This window comes from Erythrolamprus reginae, chromosome 1 (genome assembly GCF_031021105.1).
Source record: "Erythrolamprus reginae isolate rEryReg1 chromosome 1, rEryReg1.hap1, whole genome shotgun sequence".
NCBI lineage: Eukaryota > Metazoa > Chordata > Lepidosauria > Squamata > Dipsadidae > Erythrolamprus > Erythrolamprus reginae.
This window is the reverse complement of record NC_091950.1, coordinates 81,801,342-81,819,068: the sequence shown is the minus strand read 5'-3', so window position 1 is coordinate 81,819,068 and position 17,727 is coordinate 81,801,342. Positions and strand designations below refer to the sequence as shown.

Here is a 17,727-nt window from a genome sequence, read left to right as displayed (position 1 = left end):
ATGCAAAAAAATCTTGAACGTCCAGTTCTTATCTAGAAAAGTTTATAGGTAGAGGTACCACTGTATTTACCTCCCCTACCAGTTTGGAAGAATGTGCTCTGCTCATGCATCTGTGTCACTATCATGCCTTTCTCTCTCCCTCATTTCCTATTTCTCTTTCTGTCTTCCTCCCATTCTATTTCTCTCTCTCTCACTCCCTTTCTTTCTCTCTCTCTCTTCCTCTCTTTTCTCTCTCTCTTTCTCTCTCTTCCCTGCCCAAATGGTGCCCAGATGGAGGTGAAGGTGGGAGAGGAGGCAGAGGGGTGAAGCGGGTCCAAAGGCTCAGCGGATGCTTCCCTTTTCCTGTGGAGTCTCTGCCCAGCGGACCCAGACAGCCCCCTCACCCGCCCTCTAAGTTCCTCCACTGCTCTTTCACACACCCTGCCTGGCTCAAGACTGACATAGAAGGCCAGGTGCGGGGGAGGAGGCGGAAATGGAAGGATGACCTCCCCCAGTTCCACTCTCCCATTACTCACCCACGCAGCTGGCCTTCCTTTTTGGAGCAGGGGGCTGGGAAGGAAAAGCAGCCAGCAGAGACCCATTTGGCCCTTAAGCTCCTCCTGAGTCGCAGGGCTGCAGCGCCGGGACACGACTGGGTCCGTCTGGTGGCGGGGCAGTGGAAACAGATGAGCAAAGACCCTGCACAGCTGGCCGGAAGTATGCGCAGAGACCTCCGGCCAAGCTGGGTTAGGGGCAGGAGGGCGAGGCAGTAGTGGAGAGTCTGGAATCCCCTCCCTCCAGCCTCTTCACAAGGGGGCTGGTTGGGAGAAAAAAAACAGGACATATTTCAAAGGGTGTGGGACACAGGAGAAATGATGAAAAGGCATGACTGTCCCGCTGAAAGTGGGACATCTGGTCACTTTAATCATGTGTTGTGGTTGGCTCTGGGACAGCTCCTGCCCCACGAACTGTTGGGGTGGATGCGGGTGAATCTTCACAGTGTCAGAGGCCAGTGTTACTGCTGGCTGCTGCTGACAGCGAAGTGTCTGACACAGGGAGTGAATGTGAAGTGGGCTCCTCAGATGGCAGACAGACATATAGGGGGAAGTTCATCATCATTATCCTCACTGGAATCGGATGAAGAGACATTCATTGACGTACGCAGGTGCAGAACAATGAATAGAAAAGAGCAGCTATGTAGGTATTACAAGAGATAAGAGAGTTCACCTGTGGTTGGGTGTGGTTCAACTAATTAGGGCTGCTGTTAAATGGGCAGTGTGCCGGCTTCTGAGTGTGGAAGATTATCTATTCGGAGAAAGAGGAAGTGGCTTTCGTCTCAAGGACTCTCTTTGCATCGATCCCAGGACTTTGAAACTAAACCATAGTCAAGTGTGTGAGTTGCCAACGGTTGAGGAAGGGTAGCTGTGACGTCTTCATAGCGGCTTGCTAATTGCTTTGTGTTTATTTATTGCTTTTCACTGCCTTCAAGTCTATTGCTTTGAAAGTGTGCCCTTTGACTTAAAAAAGGGTGTTTTGCTTTTATTTTATTTTCGATAAAAACTGTGTTCTTGGCTTTTCAAGCGTGCGTGTCTGACTTCATATCTTTGCACTTAATTGGGGCTCGTGCTGTTGAGCCCAGCAGAACATCATGCATGCTTTTTCACCCTTTGTGCATGTGCAGAATATTTTGTGCACGTGCAGAGAGTGAAAAACAAGAAAATGGTGACATCCGGTTGGGGAGGCGGAGCCTTTTGCTGGCATTTCACCCCTGATTTGACTCCTGGAAAATGAATGGACTATCCTTGCAGTTTGTTTGGCATTTCCTCCTTCCTAGGGCTGAGAGAGAATGACAGGCCCAAAGTTGCCCAGAATCACTATATTGATGACATAGAAATTTAATAATCAATTGATCAATCAATCAATCCATAAATAAATAAATAAATAAGTTTTAAGAGGCCCTTGAAAGTCCTGAGTCTTCAAGCCATTGTCTTTGGTTCACACCTTCCCAGTGTAGAATCAGAAAGGCATTATGCTTTTCAACAATGCAAGCAGTATTCAGAAATAGCATATTTAAACATTTTTTTAAAAGTACCTTGGCAGATTATACAATGGTGCCATCCGGAAACAAGCTACAACAGCTCTTTTACGTTGTTTAGACAAGAGTTTGTGCCAGACTGCTTTCTTTGATCTTAATGGTTGCTCAACCTATGGACATTATGAATAAAGATACTTTAACTGATTCTCACCTGATCCAATGACAAACAAGTTAATATTTACAGTACAAGACATATTAGCAACATTTTTTGCTTCCCCAATTAAAAATAGAATTTTCATTGGAATTTTTAAAAAAAGTTATACATTTTGTACTAAGGCTTATGACATTCAGAAAATGGAAATCTCATTAAATTTGCTGGTTTCCTAAAATTTTAACTATTCCTCAAGAAAATCTTAAAAATCACTTATAATACGATATTATAATATCTGGGGCTATATGGAAGTTTGTGGCTTGATTGTCAATCTCTCCATTAGACTCTAACTGTGGCATAAACTAATAATAATGTTATAATGTTTTATCTTTATATAATCACTTTTCAAATATACCTTGCACACTATCAAAGATTGGTATTATTATGCAAACACACATTTTCCCTGTGCAGTCTCAGCATTCTCCTTAATTCTCCAGAAAGATACCCAAGGGCTGTAGAATTTGTCTGCATATAAAATGCTCAGCTCAGCCGGGGCCCAGCCAAGTTATATTCATTGTTCAGTTTGTTCAGGTTAAATGTTAATACCTCATTTTACCACACCAAAGGAATCAGAAGTCAATATCTTTTTTCTTTTTCCCACTATCCCTCTCCTAACTTCCCTGCTATTTACTTTTATATTCTCTTTTTATGCTATATTATAAACTAATAAAAATTTTTAATAAAAAGGATCAGTTTGTAGAGTTCCTATTTACTCTATTTAACCATGGATCTTCAGTCCATATGTCTCACTTTTAGACCTAAATTATTATTTTTACCTGTTCCAGATGATAGACAGCTGCTGAGATCCTTTGCACACGTTCAATAGTTTTCTCAGGATCAGCAGGTTCATCAGTTTTCAAGACATCCTTGTAGAGATTCAGCTGCCATTTCACAGCAGGGTCATCTGACTATATATGGAAAAAAATTGATCCACTCTTATGATACTTAATATTAAAATATATAGGACACTTATTTCAATAAAATTTATTGCCATTTTTGAACCACTGTACTGAAGCAAGGGGGAAAAGCTATATGCTTATTGATAGGAAGAAGGAAAATGTGATATTTCTATATTATATATATTACATATGTAATATAGAAATATGTAATGATATATTACAAAATCAAAGGCAGGAAGATGCTGCAGAGCTCTATTGTGCTCTGAATACAAAATTTTATTATTTTGTAGACTGTCTCTGGATAATCTCCAGTCCCTCCTTGTTGGAGATGGGAGATCTGGAAACACAAAATATAAATAAATATAACTAACTGACTAAATAAAATATCTTTTTTTCCTGGGCACTGCCAGGGTCCAATGGGACTCTTATTAAAGTGTATTCCCATCTATTGTACTAGGGAGAAATTTTCTCACCATATGTACAAGCTTGTTTCCAGTTTTCCCCCTTGTAGTAAAATTAAAAGAAAGAATTTTTTTGTGCTAGTCTAAAAACTGTTCTTACACCATTAATAAATTCTGCAGGAAATTAGGCTATATTATAAATACATTCCTTTTCTCTGCCACACCTACCCTGTCTGTGATTCCAATATTGACATTGTCTCCTAGTGGAAAATTGGGGAAATTGTGATCAGCATGTTGGGAATACTGTATTGATATACCTGTACTTTATGGCCACACTATCTATCTATCATCTGTTTATCTTCTATCTATCGGCTGTATTTGTCAAACATTTATAGGATAAACATAAGTAAAAAGTAATGACAAAAGAGGACAGTAGGACAGGGATGGTAGGCACAGCGGTACACTTAGGCACGCCCCTTACAGTTCGCTAAGAAATGGGGAGAGGTCGACTGGAGACAATCTGAGGTTAAAGTTTTGGGGGTTTGAGGAAGAAGCCACAGAATAAGGTAGTGCATTCGACTTGGCATCAGTAAACTTCCAGTAAGCTCTTTAGCTTGCTACAAACTTTATATCTATAAGTGTCACATTCATTCCCTGGCATGACTGCCAGACCTGGTAAAAGTTGTACCTCAACGTCTGGAAATCAATATGTTGCTCATTCTTATTTTTTCTTCATAATAAAAATACTTTAACTATAGAATTACTGTATTAAATTATGAAATATATTAACATGCTATTTGTCTTCAGAAATATACAGTATTTAAGTAACTGATTTTTTTGACATTTTGAATATTACCTTTTCCTGCAGATGCAAGTTATTGCGTAAATGTTCTTTAATTTCTTCTTCAGTGTCTTTCTGCAGATAAATAAAGGCATATTGATCTCGGTCCTCTTACATATATTTTGACCAATAATAAGACAGAACACAACCTATTGGGATATAGCTGCATACTCTAAAAATAAAGAGAGCAAAGTTTTGTAGTAAGGAGCCTCTTGTAGCTATGAGTCCTTGTGTAGTTTAAAGTTTAGTAATACACAAAAATTCAGTGTGCTTGCTAGATTTGGAAATATTTTAAAAATATTTGTGAGATAATCTGAGTATCTGAATGAGGAGGATACTTCTTATATCATAAGAAGAAAATATGATATAGATTAGATAGTGATAGATGATAGAGAAAAATGTCTCAGATTTTTGATTTTGGCACCAAATCAAACCCTTCTTCCCTCCCACCTTCCCTTTAATAAGTCTTTCTTAGGTTTAGTTGTTTCATAATTTCCATGCTTTGTATATTTCTAAAGGTAAATGGTACTCATATCTGAAGACTGGAAAAATGGTTCAAATCCACCCTGAGTATCCTTAGAGGAGCTTTTCTTCAGTTCAAGTTCAAGAAAACACTCAGTTTTAAGTGTTAAAGAATTATTATGGAGTTGGCAACACCTGAACTGAAACAAGTATTTCACTGAGCAGGAAGAGTTGTGGTGTCTTTAAAGAGCTTTCAATAAGCACACTGAGTGTATCAACATCAGACCTGAATTATCTTTGTCTACTTCAGATTCAAATACTGCATGTCTTTATTTGAAACCTTTCAGAGTACAATCAGTAAGAGTAAAATACTGACTTACACAGCTATACCTGGACTTAGCAAGAGAAATTAGCTCTTGATCTCCAGGAGTACACATGTTCAACCCAATGGGGAGCATTTTTTTAAGTGCAGCTACAATCAGAGAAGTCTGTATTGAATATAAATCCCCTCTATGTTTTCCTTTTTTTCGTTCTTGATCATGACCTCCCGACTGTAAAAAAGAGACATATAAAATACAAAGGATCATTATTTATTTCATACTAAAATAATTACTGTTCCTAATTATGTGACTAAATTTAGATATTCATATTAAACTTTAAAGCATTTGAACATTTGTGCGTTTGAATAGTAAAACCAAAATGAACCAAAAGACTATCATGAAAATGCATCATTTTAGTGGCATTTTATAAGAAAAATGCTGTAGAAATTGTAATTTTCAAGAATTCAAATATCTTTGCAATTTTCAAGGAAATAAATACCTCTTTAATTTTTCAGTATGTACTGTATATAGTGATAAAACACACACACACAAACCAGATTTGAAATAGATAAACAGTGATACCATTTATAATTCTGAGGGTTTAAATGTTTGAAATATAAGAAATGAAAAGTGCCACAAAACTGGACAGCTGAAAGCAAGCACCCTAGAAAACCATTTTGCTGTAGAATCATTGTCAAATTATCTTGCTACATTATCAGCAGCTTTAATCACCTGAAGTATACAGAGAATAAGCCTTTAGAAAAATATATCAAATAGGTTGCACATTAGCATTACATTTAACCTGTTCACGATGCAGACAATATACAATTTCACTGGGAAAAAACTTTTCAAACTAAGGCAGTACAGTAAATCAAAGCTCTGGGCAATAGCATTACAGTTTATCACTATCAAAATGATACTAGGGACAGATTAAGATTAAACAGTTACAAATGTTATCTTCTTTGAATCCCATGCATAAAAAAAGATGATCAATGACTTTGATGAGAATTGAGCCACATGCATGAACTCAAAACTGGGCTCACATAATGCATCTGCCACAACTGACAACTGTTTTCTATTAATTCATCATGTCTTCTCCTTCTGCAAAGGAGATTTGAAGGCTCCAGGCCTCACACTGTACTCTACACTGATAAAATAAAATCTATTAATAACTTATATTAAAACAGAGAAGAACGTTCAGAGCAGTCACATTATCAAAAACATCTACTCATATTTTTGGCGTTCAGTGGAACCCAAAATATTATGCAATTGTGACACACAATTGCAACACTTTGCCTCAAAGCTTTGTTTGTGGAATGCCTTCAAAAAGTTTTTTTTTAATAGTAGCAGTGGATTTAATGACATTAATTGCTACTTGACTTTCATAGCAGACAAACAAATGTCACAATTTATCACAGGATTCAATGGCGTCACTATTCTCTTAGGCAGGAGAATATCTGACATAACTCCCCCCTTTTTTCTCTCAAATAAAGGACTCTTTGCAGTTTGTGGGACCATAAATTTCTCTTTGTCTATCTATCCATCTATCCATTCTGTCTCTGCCACCAAGTTCCAGTTCTTCTAAGAGGAAACCTTTATTGACAATTATTAAAGCATCCACAATGAATAATGAAAGCTTCCTTAATAATATTGATTCATTTTTGTTACATGCAGATTAACAGCTATCAATAGGCTTAACTTTCTACTATTCATTGTCCCATATTTGAATTAAACATGTAAGTGTATAAATGCAGAAGAAAAAATCAGGAATAGAAAGCCAAATAGTCAAATCTTTCCATCCATCATTGAGGCAGGACTCTGTTCACCTGAAATGATTATTGCCTTCAAAAAATGGTTTTGAGAAGATGATGAAGAAAATCGGTTCTTCTTAAAATAAAAATGAATTTCTTCCTTTCATTCCTGATCCTAAATTTGATTTTGGTGGATGCGATTATTAAGTCAAATATCAGACATATCAAATGCCACTGTATCCTGTGCTATAGCTCATTGCTTTCTGCAAAGCTGGACTCATAGCATCAGTCTGATTCTACAAATGCTTCAGTATTTGATAGAAAATAGGACACATTTGATGTCCTTTTGGTTTATTTTAGGTATCATTGATAAATTTGTGGTGACATTAGAAGTTTATTGACTAGGAATGTGCATGGATATGTGTGTGTGTGTCCTATAAGCAGATGACATCAAGAACCTGAACGATTTTCATCAAGCAGATTGTAAACTAGATGGTAAATTAGATTGTAAACTGATTTGCTTGGGAAAATGGGTGTGAAGAATTACACAATAAGCATAAATAGCAGAAACCTAGATCAAATTTTAAAATTGGTACAATATTAACTAAACACAGTAAAATGGGTTAATAAATATATCTAAATCATTGAAAGAAAATGAGTGTACTGTTGCAAGGAATTTATTTTACTGTGTACCTTTTTTTTGAAGATAGGAATATAACATGATACAAGCAACACTCCTATGAATGATCTATATTTTCATGTCTGATAGGTCCATTACAGAAGGTTAGCTGGCAACTCTACACATAGATTAAGACTATTACCTACTCAACAAGTGAGAGAATTGGAAGTTTCTGTGTCCAGGCATGCATTGGCATGAGATCCTCCTAAGAGCAAGGACAACATTTTTCTAATTGGGCTTGAATTTATGCCCTCTGACTTGAAAACTTTTAGGGAATGGAAGCAGTAACGTTTTCAGAGAAAGTACAGTATATGAAGGATACATCAAGAATCTTATATTCGTTTTCATTGCAGCTTTCACTCAATTATATTTTTGCTTTATTTTTGCTCCCATTCTATGACCCTCTTTCTCTTTGTTTCTTCAGTTTGTTTATAAATTAATGATTAATATATTTAGCATAAAATGTCAGCCTCATGGAAATTAATGCAGCTGACTAATTTCCTCAGATCCTTACTTTGTTCCTTTTATTGAATTAAAAATCCTTTAATCACTGCAAGTCTAGTGTTGGGTTTTTAAATAGCATCACATGTTCCAAAATCACTTTAGCCTAGTAATTCTGGTTAAAAAAAAGTGTAGACACTTACTTAAAAACTAAGTTTTGGAAGAAGGGGAATTTCCTATTTATCCCTACCCAGAATTTCTGGTAGGAGTTCCATTATCCAATTTAAGATTTGGTTGGGAGGGCATAACTTCTGCTTTGGTGAACTCCTTATCTGGGTGAACAACTATATCTCGACAAACTTGAAGTTGGAGGGTGAAAGTGAGCAGAGAAAGCCCAGTGTTTGCTTTAGTGAGAAATATGTCAATGTGGTCCATCCATCCAAAACTCAAGGGCATTTCTAGATCCTATAATGTATATGATTCTATCTCATCTAGAGTATTTGTTTGGAAGTGTTTTTACTTACTGAGAAAAAGGAAATGAGAGTTAGTAGTTGAAGAAAAGCTGAAGCCATTTGTCTTTTGGTTTCCTATTTTATGAGAGCAACTTTACATACAGTCAGAATAACAAATATGCTACCAATAGCCAAATATTGGTGGTTCCTATGTGCTCCTATTGGCAGATTACTTGCCAATACATTTGTTCCCACAGAAATCAGTATGTTCAAATGAAATTTTCAGTTACATGTCTCAGATGTATATAATTCATGCAGTTACTGTATATATTGTTAAAATACATGTACTTTATCAGCTAAAGGCACAGAAGGTGATTTATCTATATTTTTTCTCCCTGTCCTGAAGATTGCTAAATTTCAAAAATTCTTGAACAGTGAATTTGTGGAAGGCTGGTAATTTATTGTGGGCATGGAAACCATAGTTTAGGCATGAACAGAATTAATTTTTAAGTCATTATTACATAATTAATTCTCTTCTGGAGGTCAAAAATGGGTGACTTTCCACTATGGTATAAGTAGACTTTTGCTTGTACAGCAAGGAACACATTCATCTTAGTCTCTATCTCATCCATATTTCCTTGTTCCCAGATCTGCTGCAATGGTTTCTCAGTTCTCTGGAGGAGATCTGAACTGAATGGAAGATGGATATTCTTCTCTGCCACTGACGTCCACTCCACTGGTGGCTAGACCAATGGTTCCCAACCTTTTTTTGGCCATGCCCCACCTAAGCATCTCTAAAATCCTGACCCCTCCACCCCATGACATATAATTCTTACTATTCAAAAAGTGAAGGAGACTTACGTGGAAGAAGCTAAAAGGCCATTAAATTAGTTTAAACAAGGTTCCAATTGCCCCCATTAAATGTCGAATTGCCTCCCACTTGGGAACCACTGCAGCCTCTAGTTCTGATCCAGCATTAACATTGCTCTTGAAACTATGCAGATAATAAAATAGAGATTATTTTTTTTAAAAAACCAATGTCTATTTCTGCACAGATGCTGTTTTTTCATATGTATTTAAATGAATTTATATATTTTTTAAAACCCTGCACTTTTGTAGCCATGGAGACACTGACTTATAAAGCTAGAGATCATATTAAAGATTACCTTCTAATTCTTTAACTCTATTTTTATCCCAATTGAATCATCTCATAATTTCTTACAACCAGTGAATTGCATAGTTTTGCATGATGCTGTCTGTTGAACCTATATTTCAAGAAAGGGATTTTAAATAGCCTTCCTATATAGATATACAAATGGTTTAATATACCCCAAAAAGTTATATGTCAGTATGTCTTGAGGACGATATGGTCAAATGTTTTTTCAAAAAAATCTGTAATTAGTAGTAGCTTCAGTGACCAACTTGTTACTTTAATGTTATTTTGTTTTCAGTAGTAAAAATTCTTAATCAGCCATTGCTCTGTTGGGGATTTAAGATACTTAAGTAAAATCAATTACATAACATGAAGAAGGTGACAGAGGCAGAAGAGATATATTATTGGACTATTTTCCTACTTGAGAAGTCAGTATCAGGCTTTAATACCAGAGAATAAAAATAGGCAAAATCTGCCCAAGTTTCCAATAAGGTTTATATTAGTCTTCTCTTTGTGACGCCACTGTATTGTCAATGGAAAAAATGTTGAGACTTTGGTCATTTCTAAAACTAAAACATATATACATATTATATACACTTAGACCTGTACCTTTACTTGCATGGCCTGTATGAAAGATAGAAAACAACAACAAAGAAAGTAAATAAGGATGATGAAAAGGTGGACAGAAAGAATATTTTATATGTCAGCAAAGCAACTAACAGTGCAGTCAACTTCTTAGAAATAAGCCCAGAAAAATTAATGGTTTTGTTTGAGAGTAAAGCCAGTTAAAAGTAAATACAGTGGTACCTCTACTTACGAACTTAATATGTTCCATGACCAGGTTCTTAAGTAGAAAAGTTTGTAAGAAGAAGCAATTTTAGGAATCAATGTAAAAGCAAATAATGCTTGGGATTGGGGAAACCACAGGAAGGGTGGAGGCCCTGTTTCCTGATTCCTAAAGACGCCCCACGGAGGCTTCTCCCAGCCTTTTCCAGCCCTGTTTCCTCCCAGGAGATTCCTAGAGAGGTCCCACGGAGGCTTCTCCCTGCCTTTTCCGGTTACAGTTTTGGAAGATCGGGTTTGTAAGTAGAAAATGGTTTTTGAGAAGAGGCAAAAAAATCTTGACACCCAGTTCTTATCTAGAAAAGTTCGTAAGTAGAGGCGTTCTTAGGTAGAGGTACCACTGTATAATTCATGAAGCCTATGTCTAGATGCAGCCATGTATATGCACTGTAATATATGGCAAACATATAAACTACCAAGCATCCTATGAGATCATAATCAGGTATAATTATAAAAAATAATAAATAAATAAATAAATAGATAAATAAATAATAAATTCATGAAACCAAAGCATCGTTACATATTCTCTTAAAACAATCTTGTAAGAAAGTATACAAGTAAATAAATGTACTGTTGATCTTACTAAAGGGTAATTCTCATAATAAAGAATATATTGTAGATTATGAATCCTTCCAACCATCAGTATCTTTATTGTGCTACCCACAATCATGGAAGCTCAGTAGCATACTTTGGACTCTTTCTCAGTCCAGTCTATCTCACAGGGCTGTTGTGGGGAAAATTGGAAGGAATAACGCCCCCCCCCCCCTATATTTCTGGAGGAAAGATGGTATACAAATCTAGGTAAAAGATACCCATTTTAAATACTGAACCTATATCTTTAAAAAGCAAAATATAAATAATCTTATCAATAATAAATATATGACAAATATTTTAACAAGCAATCAGTTTATATTTACACTTCATTGCTGAAAGAACAATGTTTTACATTGAACCAAACCATCATCCGTGTAATCTAGGTAGCAATGTCAGGGACAGAATTAAACCCAAATTCTGTGACAAGAATAGCTGAAAGTGCCCAATTCATAATTTAAATAAAATAGTAAAACTCCAACTTCCCACCCATTATTAATTCTGTAAGTGAAAAAAGAAGACACTGTTTTATATAATTTTGCTTTCGTTCAGGGATGCCTCCGTGAGGGTGAAGAGGTCTTGTAATTGAAGCCCTGCCTTCTTCTGCGACATCTAGGCAAATATGAAGGGGTTGGGCTTTGATCATGAAATTGCGTGTGCTAGCTGGCCTCCACCCTGCTCCCCCCCCACAACAGATTTCCTTGTTTTGTTAGCAGTGGAGCTGAGCTCAATGCCACATTTTACTTAAGAATGATTTTCTCCTCCAGTTACCATTTGTGTCAGATTTCACCCAGCATTGCCAATAAAATATTTCCACACACATAACAGCTATTCAGTTGTATGCCATTGCAGTCTTCCACATGTACTGTTTACACAAGCATCTGAAGCATTGGCAAGTTTTGTCGTTTCAAGAAAAATCTAGTTTTAAGCCCTAAATTTTTAGAAATAACTACTTTCTACGTAGGGATCTTGGGCTTTTTAAAATAAAAACCTGACAAACTAATTTATGTGAAGGAAAACCCCCAAGGTTTGAGCTTTTCTGCATTGATGATTCAAACGTTCACTTTGATTTTGCATGGTAGCATTAATGAAATGTTCTGTGTCAGTCATTTCCATATAAATAAGGCTTGATTCCAAACATTTCTCCTTTTTTTTTTCAGTACAAGATTTCACCCCGAGTTTCCTTGATTAAGTCAGGAGCATATGAATCATTTTAAATACCTATAAGGCAAATACTATTTTAATTTTAAAAATCTGACCTGAATGTCATACATTTATAAACAGATGCTGCATTATGTTTAGAAAGGGATGCGACATAAACTACAATTTTTAAAAATAGCTGCATGTGTCCTTTATGAAAACACCCACACAAAGTTTTTTTTTAAATTAATCAATTTAACAACAACCAAAACATCAGTTATTTTAGTACCATCAAGTAAACTGTCTTTGTCAAACTAAATGTTCTGTAACTTACCATTCCCCTCGGAGCAATCTGCTGCCATATTATCAAAAAAGAAAAGTTAAAAGATCTTGCTCAGTTGTAAGTAAATTTAGTTTAACAAAGATCAATAAATGGTTATTATTTTTTAAAAAACATTTTCATCTATCAGTATGGATTCTAATATAATGAGTGACAACAGTTACTACTTACCTAGTTTTGTATATAGTAACAAAGTAGGGTGATACCTCATCTTACGAACTTAATTGGTTCCGGGACGATGTTTGTAAGGTGAAAAGTTTGTAAGACGAAACAATGTTTCCCATAGGAATCAATGGAAAAGTGATTAATGCATGCAAGCCCAAAACTCACCCCTTTTGATAGCCGAAGCACCCGTTTTTGTGCTGCTGGGATTCCCCTGAGGCTCCCCTCGCTGGGAAACCCCACCTCCGGACTTCCATGTTTTTGTGATGCTGCAGGGGTCGCGGGCAATGGAAGTTCGGAGGTGGGGTTTCCCAGCGAGGGGAGCCTCAGCGAAATTGCAGCATCACAAAAACACGGGAGTCCTCGAAACCCCACCTCCGGACTTCCATGTTTTTGTGATGTTGCAATTTCGCTGAGGCTTTCCTCACTGGGAAACCCCACCTCCGGACTCCCATTGCCACCAAAGCGCCCATTTTTGCGCTGCTGGGATTCCCCTGCAGCATCGCAAAAACACGGAAGTCTGGAGGTGGTGTTTCCTATGGAGCGGAGCCTCAGGGGAATCCCAGCAGCACAAAAACGGGTGCTTCACTGGCAACAGAAGTCTGGAGGTGGGGCATCCCAGTGGCAGCAGCTTAGGTTTGTAAGGTGAAAATAGTTTGGAAGAAGAGGCAAAAAAATCTTAAATCCCGGGTTTGTATCTCGAAAAGTTTATATGATGAGGGGTTTGTAAGACGAGGTATCACTATATTATACCATGCCCCATGCTTCATCTATTATACAGGACAGAGACACATAGACACAGACGGACGGACACGCACGCACACACTCATACACACACACACACGTATGCATGCATGTATGTATGTATTTATGTATTTTTATTTGCCTAATTAATAAATAACTAGGGCTTCCCAATTATGTTTTACAAAGCATATTAACCTTACGCAAAGCACATCTGCTTGGTTTTTCAGAAAACTCAACAAACCTGCTCCAAAGCCCCATATAGTCTGGATGTGCAAGTAAACAATACTTGTTTCTGGGACTGCCAACAGAGTAAGGCAGATGTTCCTTTCTCACACATGCAGATATTCCGGTTCTGTTTCCAAGCAGTCACTGCAGCTTTGCAGAAATTATGACAGCTTGGATGCTTTGAAATGAGATGCCTTGCTCAGGTAAACTAACTTTAGGAAGCTGCTTTTCCAAATGCTTTGTATACTTGTCTTCCTTAGCTTGTAAATACTGGTGACACAGGAAATATTTTGGGTACCTTTTCTGTGTCAGAAAATATTAAACTGGTATTTAGTGTTATGGTTGATCAAGGATTACATTTTTCCTCTTCTCTTATTCAAGTTAAAGGATCATTCCAGAATAATAACTGGAGGCCGCAGGGAGGCCTGCTAAGCCCAAACAGGGGTGTGTGGGAGTGCGGCGCCCCCCTCATGGTCCATTTCTGGGTCCAGGAGGTGGCAAGGAGGCTTGCTAGGTCCAAAACAGGGCATGGGGTATTTGCAAGGCCCCCGTCCGCAGACCATTTTTGTTCCAAGGAGACTGCAGGGAGACCGGCTAGGCCAAATGGGGCACGGGGGGGGGGGTAGGGTGAACATGGGGATTGTATGTGCATCATGGGGGCATGAGGGGAGCGCTTATGCATGTATGGGGGGGGGGGCTTTTGGCACGTGATGAAAAAAAGGTTACCCATCACTGATTTGGAATTACAATGGCTTTTTAAAAGTGCTTTATGGCTCATAAAGCACTTCTGGTCATGATAAAATGTTATATCCATCTTCCCTCCCCCACTTCTGCATTACATTATTTCATTTTGGATGCTTGCAACTGGCTCACATTTACCACTGGTTGCAGGGTCTTTTAGTCAATGACTACAATTTGCAATATTTTTCACCCATTTCCAACATTTCTACAATATATCTATTTTAGATTTGATCAAATAAACTAACTTTATATTTCTTCCTCTTACTTTTAAAATCTTTATTGTTAGTCCTTTCAAATGTTATAGTACTCGATTTTATCATTTTATCTTTGTTCCTTCCCATAGAATTCTTTAAAGCTTTAACAAGTCACTATGATGTTACCTAATCCAGGTAAGGAAATATCTGCAAGAAAAACATCAAACTCAGAGAGCACCAAGGACCCCACAGTTCAGCCCTGAGCTACAAACATTTTCTTCTATCTTTAACATGTCTTTTTTTTTAAAAATCCAATATAGGAAAGGTATCAGGTCACTCTTTTGGTTTAATTATGAAGACATCAGACAGCTTCTTTTGTATGTCCAGTATAGTATCTTTTCCCCTATCATTCTTGTAACCTGTCAATTTTAAAATCCATTTTCAGATGAATCCTAGTCTTGTCTTCATATCCTTGAAATTAAGTAGATCTACAGAGGCAGGCACTCTTAAAGTTCTAGATCCATTTTTCAAAAATATCCTTCAATATGTCCCATGTTATAATATTTTGCTCTGTTATGTATTAGTAAAATGTAAATGTTCTACTACTAGCTGCCTAGAGTGCCTAGGGAGTTGGGTGGCATACAAACTGAGAGAGAGAGAGAGAGAGAGGGAGGGAGGGAGGGAGGGAGGGAGAGAGAGACTTTAATCTTCAAGTTCCTTTTACTTGTTTTTAATGCCCAGCCTTGAAAGTTTCATCCTACTCATCCTGACTAGCTCTCTAATGATGTTACCAAGTTTGGATAATGAAATGTCTGCATGAAAACAACCAAGCTCAGAGAACACCAGAAACCCTTCATTTCAGTCTGAACTATAAATATTCTCCTTATTAGTTTTATGCCTACTATTTTTAAAGAAAATTCAAAGCAAAAATGTTTTCTCACAAGAAAATTTCTTATAATTAACTGCAAAAGCTTATTTAAAATCCATCTGAACCTTTAGTTTGTTTATAATTTACTAAAATCAAAGTTTTGTTGCTGTTTTGGTTTTTGCTCTTTATTTATTTGATTTCTACAGCCATCCATTTCAACAATTGTTTTTGTACAATATTCATCATAACATATAAAAACAATTTAAAACAAGATCGTACAAAATAAATATATATGGTACGAAATAAAATTATTACTATCACTATATCAGGAAAGAGGATTCAGGTCTAGGCATGCTATTTTTTGTATTTATTCCAAAATATATTTTTTTAAAGTTTTAAAACTTGTATTTAAAACTTCTTTCACTAAGGATTGAATTAAGCTCACCCGGTGTCAAATCATGAAAACGGTAACAATAGGAAACTGAAAAGAGGATTTAAAAAAGAAGTACAGTATTTAAAAAAATTAATTCACGAGCATTTAAAAATCCATATAATTATCTTTAATTTGGTTTGAACTCTGTAGTTGCTTTAAAAGCTGTGAATAATAATTTTCAGTGAGTTAATATTTTATGGTCTGAAATCTAATTTACTTGTGATCATCAAATCCAATATATTTCAATATGTCTCTCATATGTGGAAGGTATACATTTCATCTACGGATAGCTCAATAATTATTTGTGGTCATTTGTAATAATTGCAAAGTGCTAATTCTTGTGGTTCAGTGAACCTGGTTAGGTTCTTCACTTTCTAAATCTGTAGAATGACCCCCAACCAGGTTGGTTACTCATAAAATTATCTGCCCTCTGCGGGAATTCACTTTTAGATAAATGCAGAATCTTTTTTCAAACTTTCTTCTTTTAGTTTAGGGGCTGTTTTCCATTCCTCTTTGCTCTGGCTAGAGCCGCTGTCATTTTGCATAACTGATTTAGCATCAGAGAGAATTGAAAAATTGCTCCTTTGCTCCAATCTTCTTCTTTTCCAGGTCATTTTTGCCTGACTCCTTTGAGGTGTCCAGTCTGCTAGATGGCCAATTACAGCTTCTCCATTCTCATTATCTGAGAGACTGTTGGTCACATCTACCCGACTCATCAGAGCAGGGGGGCAGGGAATGTTGCGGGTCCTATCCCCGAGAGAGATACACTTGGTGGGACCTTCTCAGTGGTGACTCTCTCTGGAACATCATTCCCCCAGTGATTAGAATGGCCTCCACTCTAACACTACTCTGGAAGGTGCTGAAGACCTGGTTCCGCCAGTGGGCCTGAACCCAGAGCTCATTAAATGGCTTGTGTGATCTGCTGTTGCCAGGGCGGGGAGTGGGGAGTGATTTTATTATTATATTAATTTATTTGATTTTTTAAAATTAATATATTATTTTAAATGTGGTATTTTAATATTCTGTAAGCCACCTTGGGTCGCCATGGGCAAATAGGGGAAATATAGCTGATAGCTAGATAGCTAAATAACTAGATAGCTAGATAGCTCTGCTAGATAGCTAGATAGATAGCTAGATAGCTAAATAACTAGATAGCTAGATAGCTAGATAGCTATATAGCTAGATAACTAGATAGCTAGATAACTAGATAGATAGATAGATAGATAGATAGATAGATAAATAGATAGATAGATAGATAGATAGATAGCTCTGCTAGATAGCTAGATAGCTAGATAGCTAGCTAGATAGCTAGATAGCTAGATAGATAGCTAGATAGCTAGATAGATAGATAGATAGCTAAATAACTAGATAGCTAGATAGCTAGATAGCTAGATAGATAGGTAGGTAGGTAGGTAGGTAGGTAGATTTCATCTCCATGCATCCACCCCTCCAATAGCAATCTCCTTTTACTCATTTCATCATTTCATTCACTTTCTCCTGGTGTGGAAAGAGGAGCTGTTGAATGGAAAGATGGGCACCTGTTCTTTTTCCTTTTGAGCTGGTGGGACAACACAGTTGCCTATTCAATCACTGATGAGGTAGGGGAGAAGACAGAGTGAGCATTTTGATTTATAACCATAGAAGAGTCCATTAAAGGTAGATGGACAGACAGATGGACTAACTACAGAACTCGGGACTTAACAATGAAAAACTGAGTAGAAAAAAAACTGAAAAGTACAGCTACTCTTGGCTGTATAAAATGCTGATTGAATCCAGTAGGGGTTACTAGAAAGGTTGAAGCCCACGTATAGCCACAGTCTGT

General features: G+C 36.9%; 1 protein-coding gene across 3 annotated transcripts in view; it reads right to left on the bottom strand.

The window, feature by feature from the left end:
• RYR3 (ryanodine receptor 3) overlaps window positions 1-17,727 on the bottom strand; it is a 285,326-nt gene that overhangs the window by 65,765 nt on the left and 201,834 nt on the right. For 2 of the 3 annotated variants that reach the window (XM_070756567.1, XM_070756554.1), the window contains 5 exons: window positions 10,234-10,248; window positions 5,209-5,379; window positions 4,382-4,441; window positions 3,002-3,133; window positions 2,072-2,184 (listed from right to left, as the gene is read on the bottom strand). In XM_070756567.1, the coding sequence (XP_070612668.1) occupies window positions 2,072-2,184; window positions 3,002-3,133; window positions 4,382-4,441; window positions 5,209-5,379; window positions 10,234-10,248 (491 nt within the window). The remainder of the gene's footprint in view (window positions 1-2,071; window positions 2,185-3,001; window positions 3,134-4,381; window positions 4,442-5,208; window positions 5,380-10,233; window positions 10,249-17,727) is intronic. The other variant, XM_070756561.1, reaches the window with a different exon arrangement.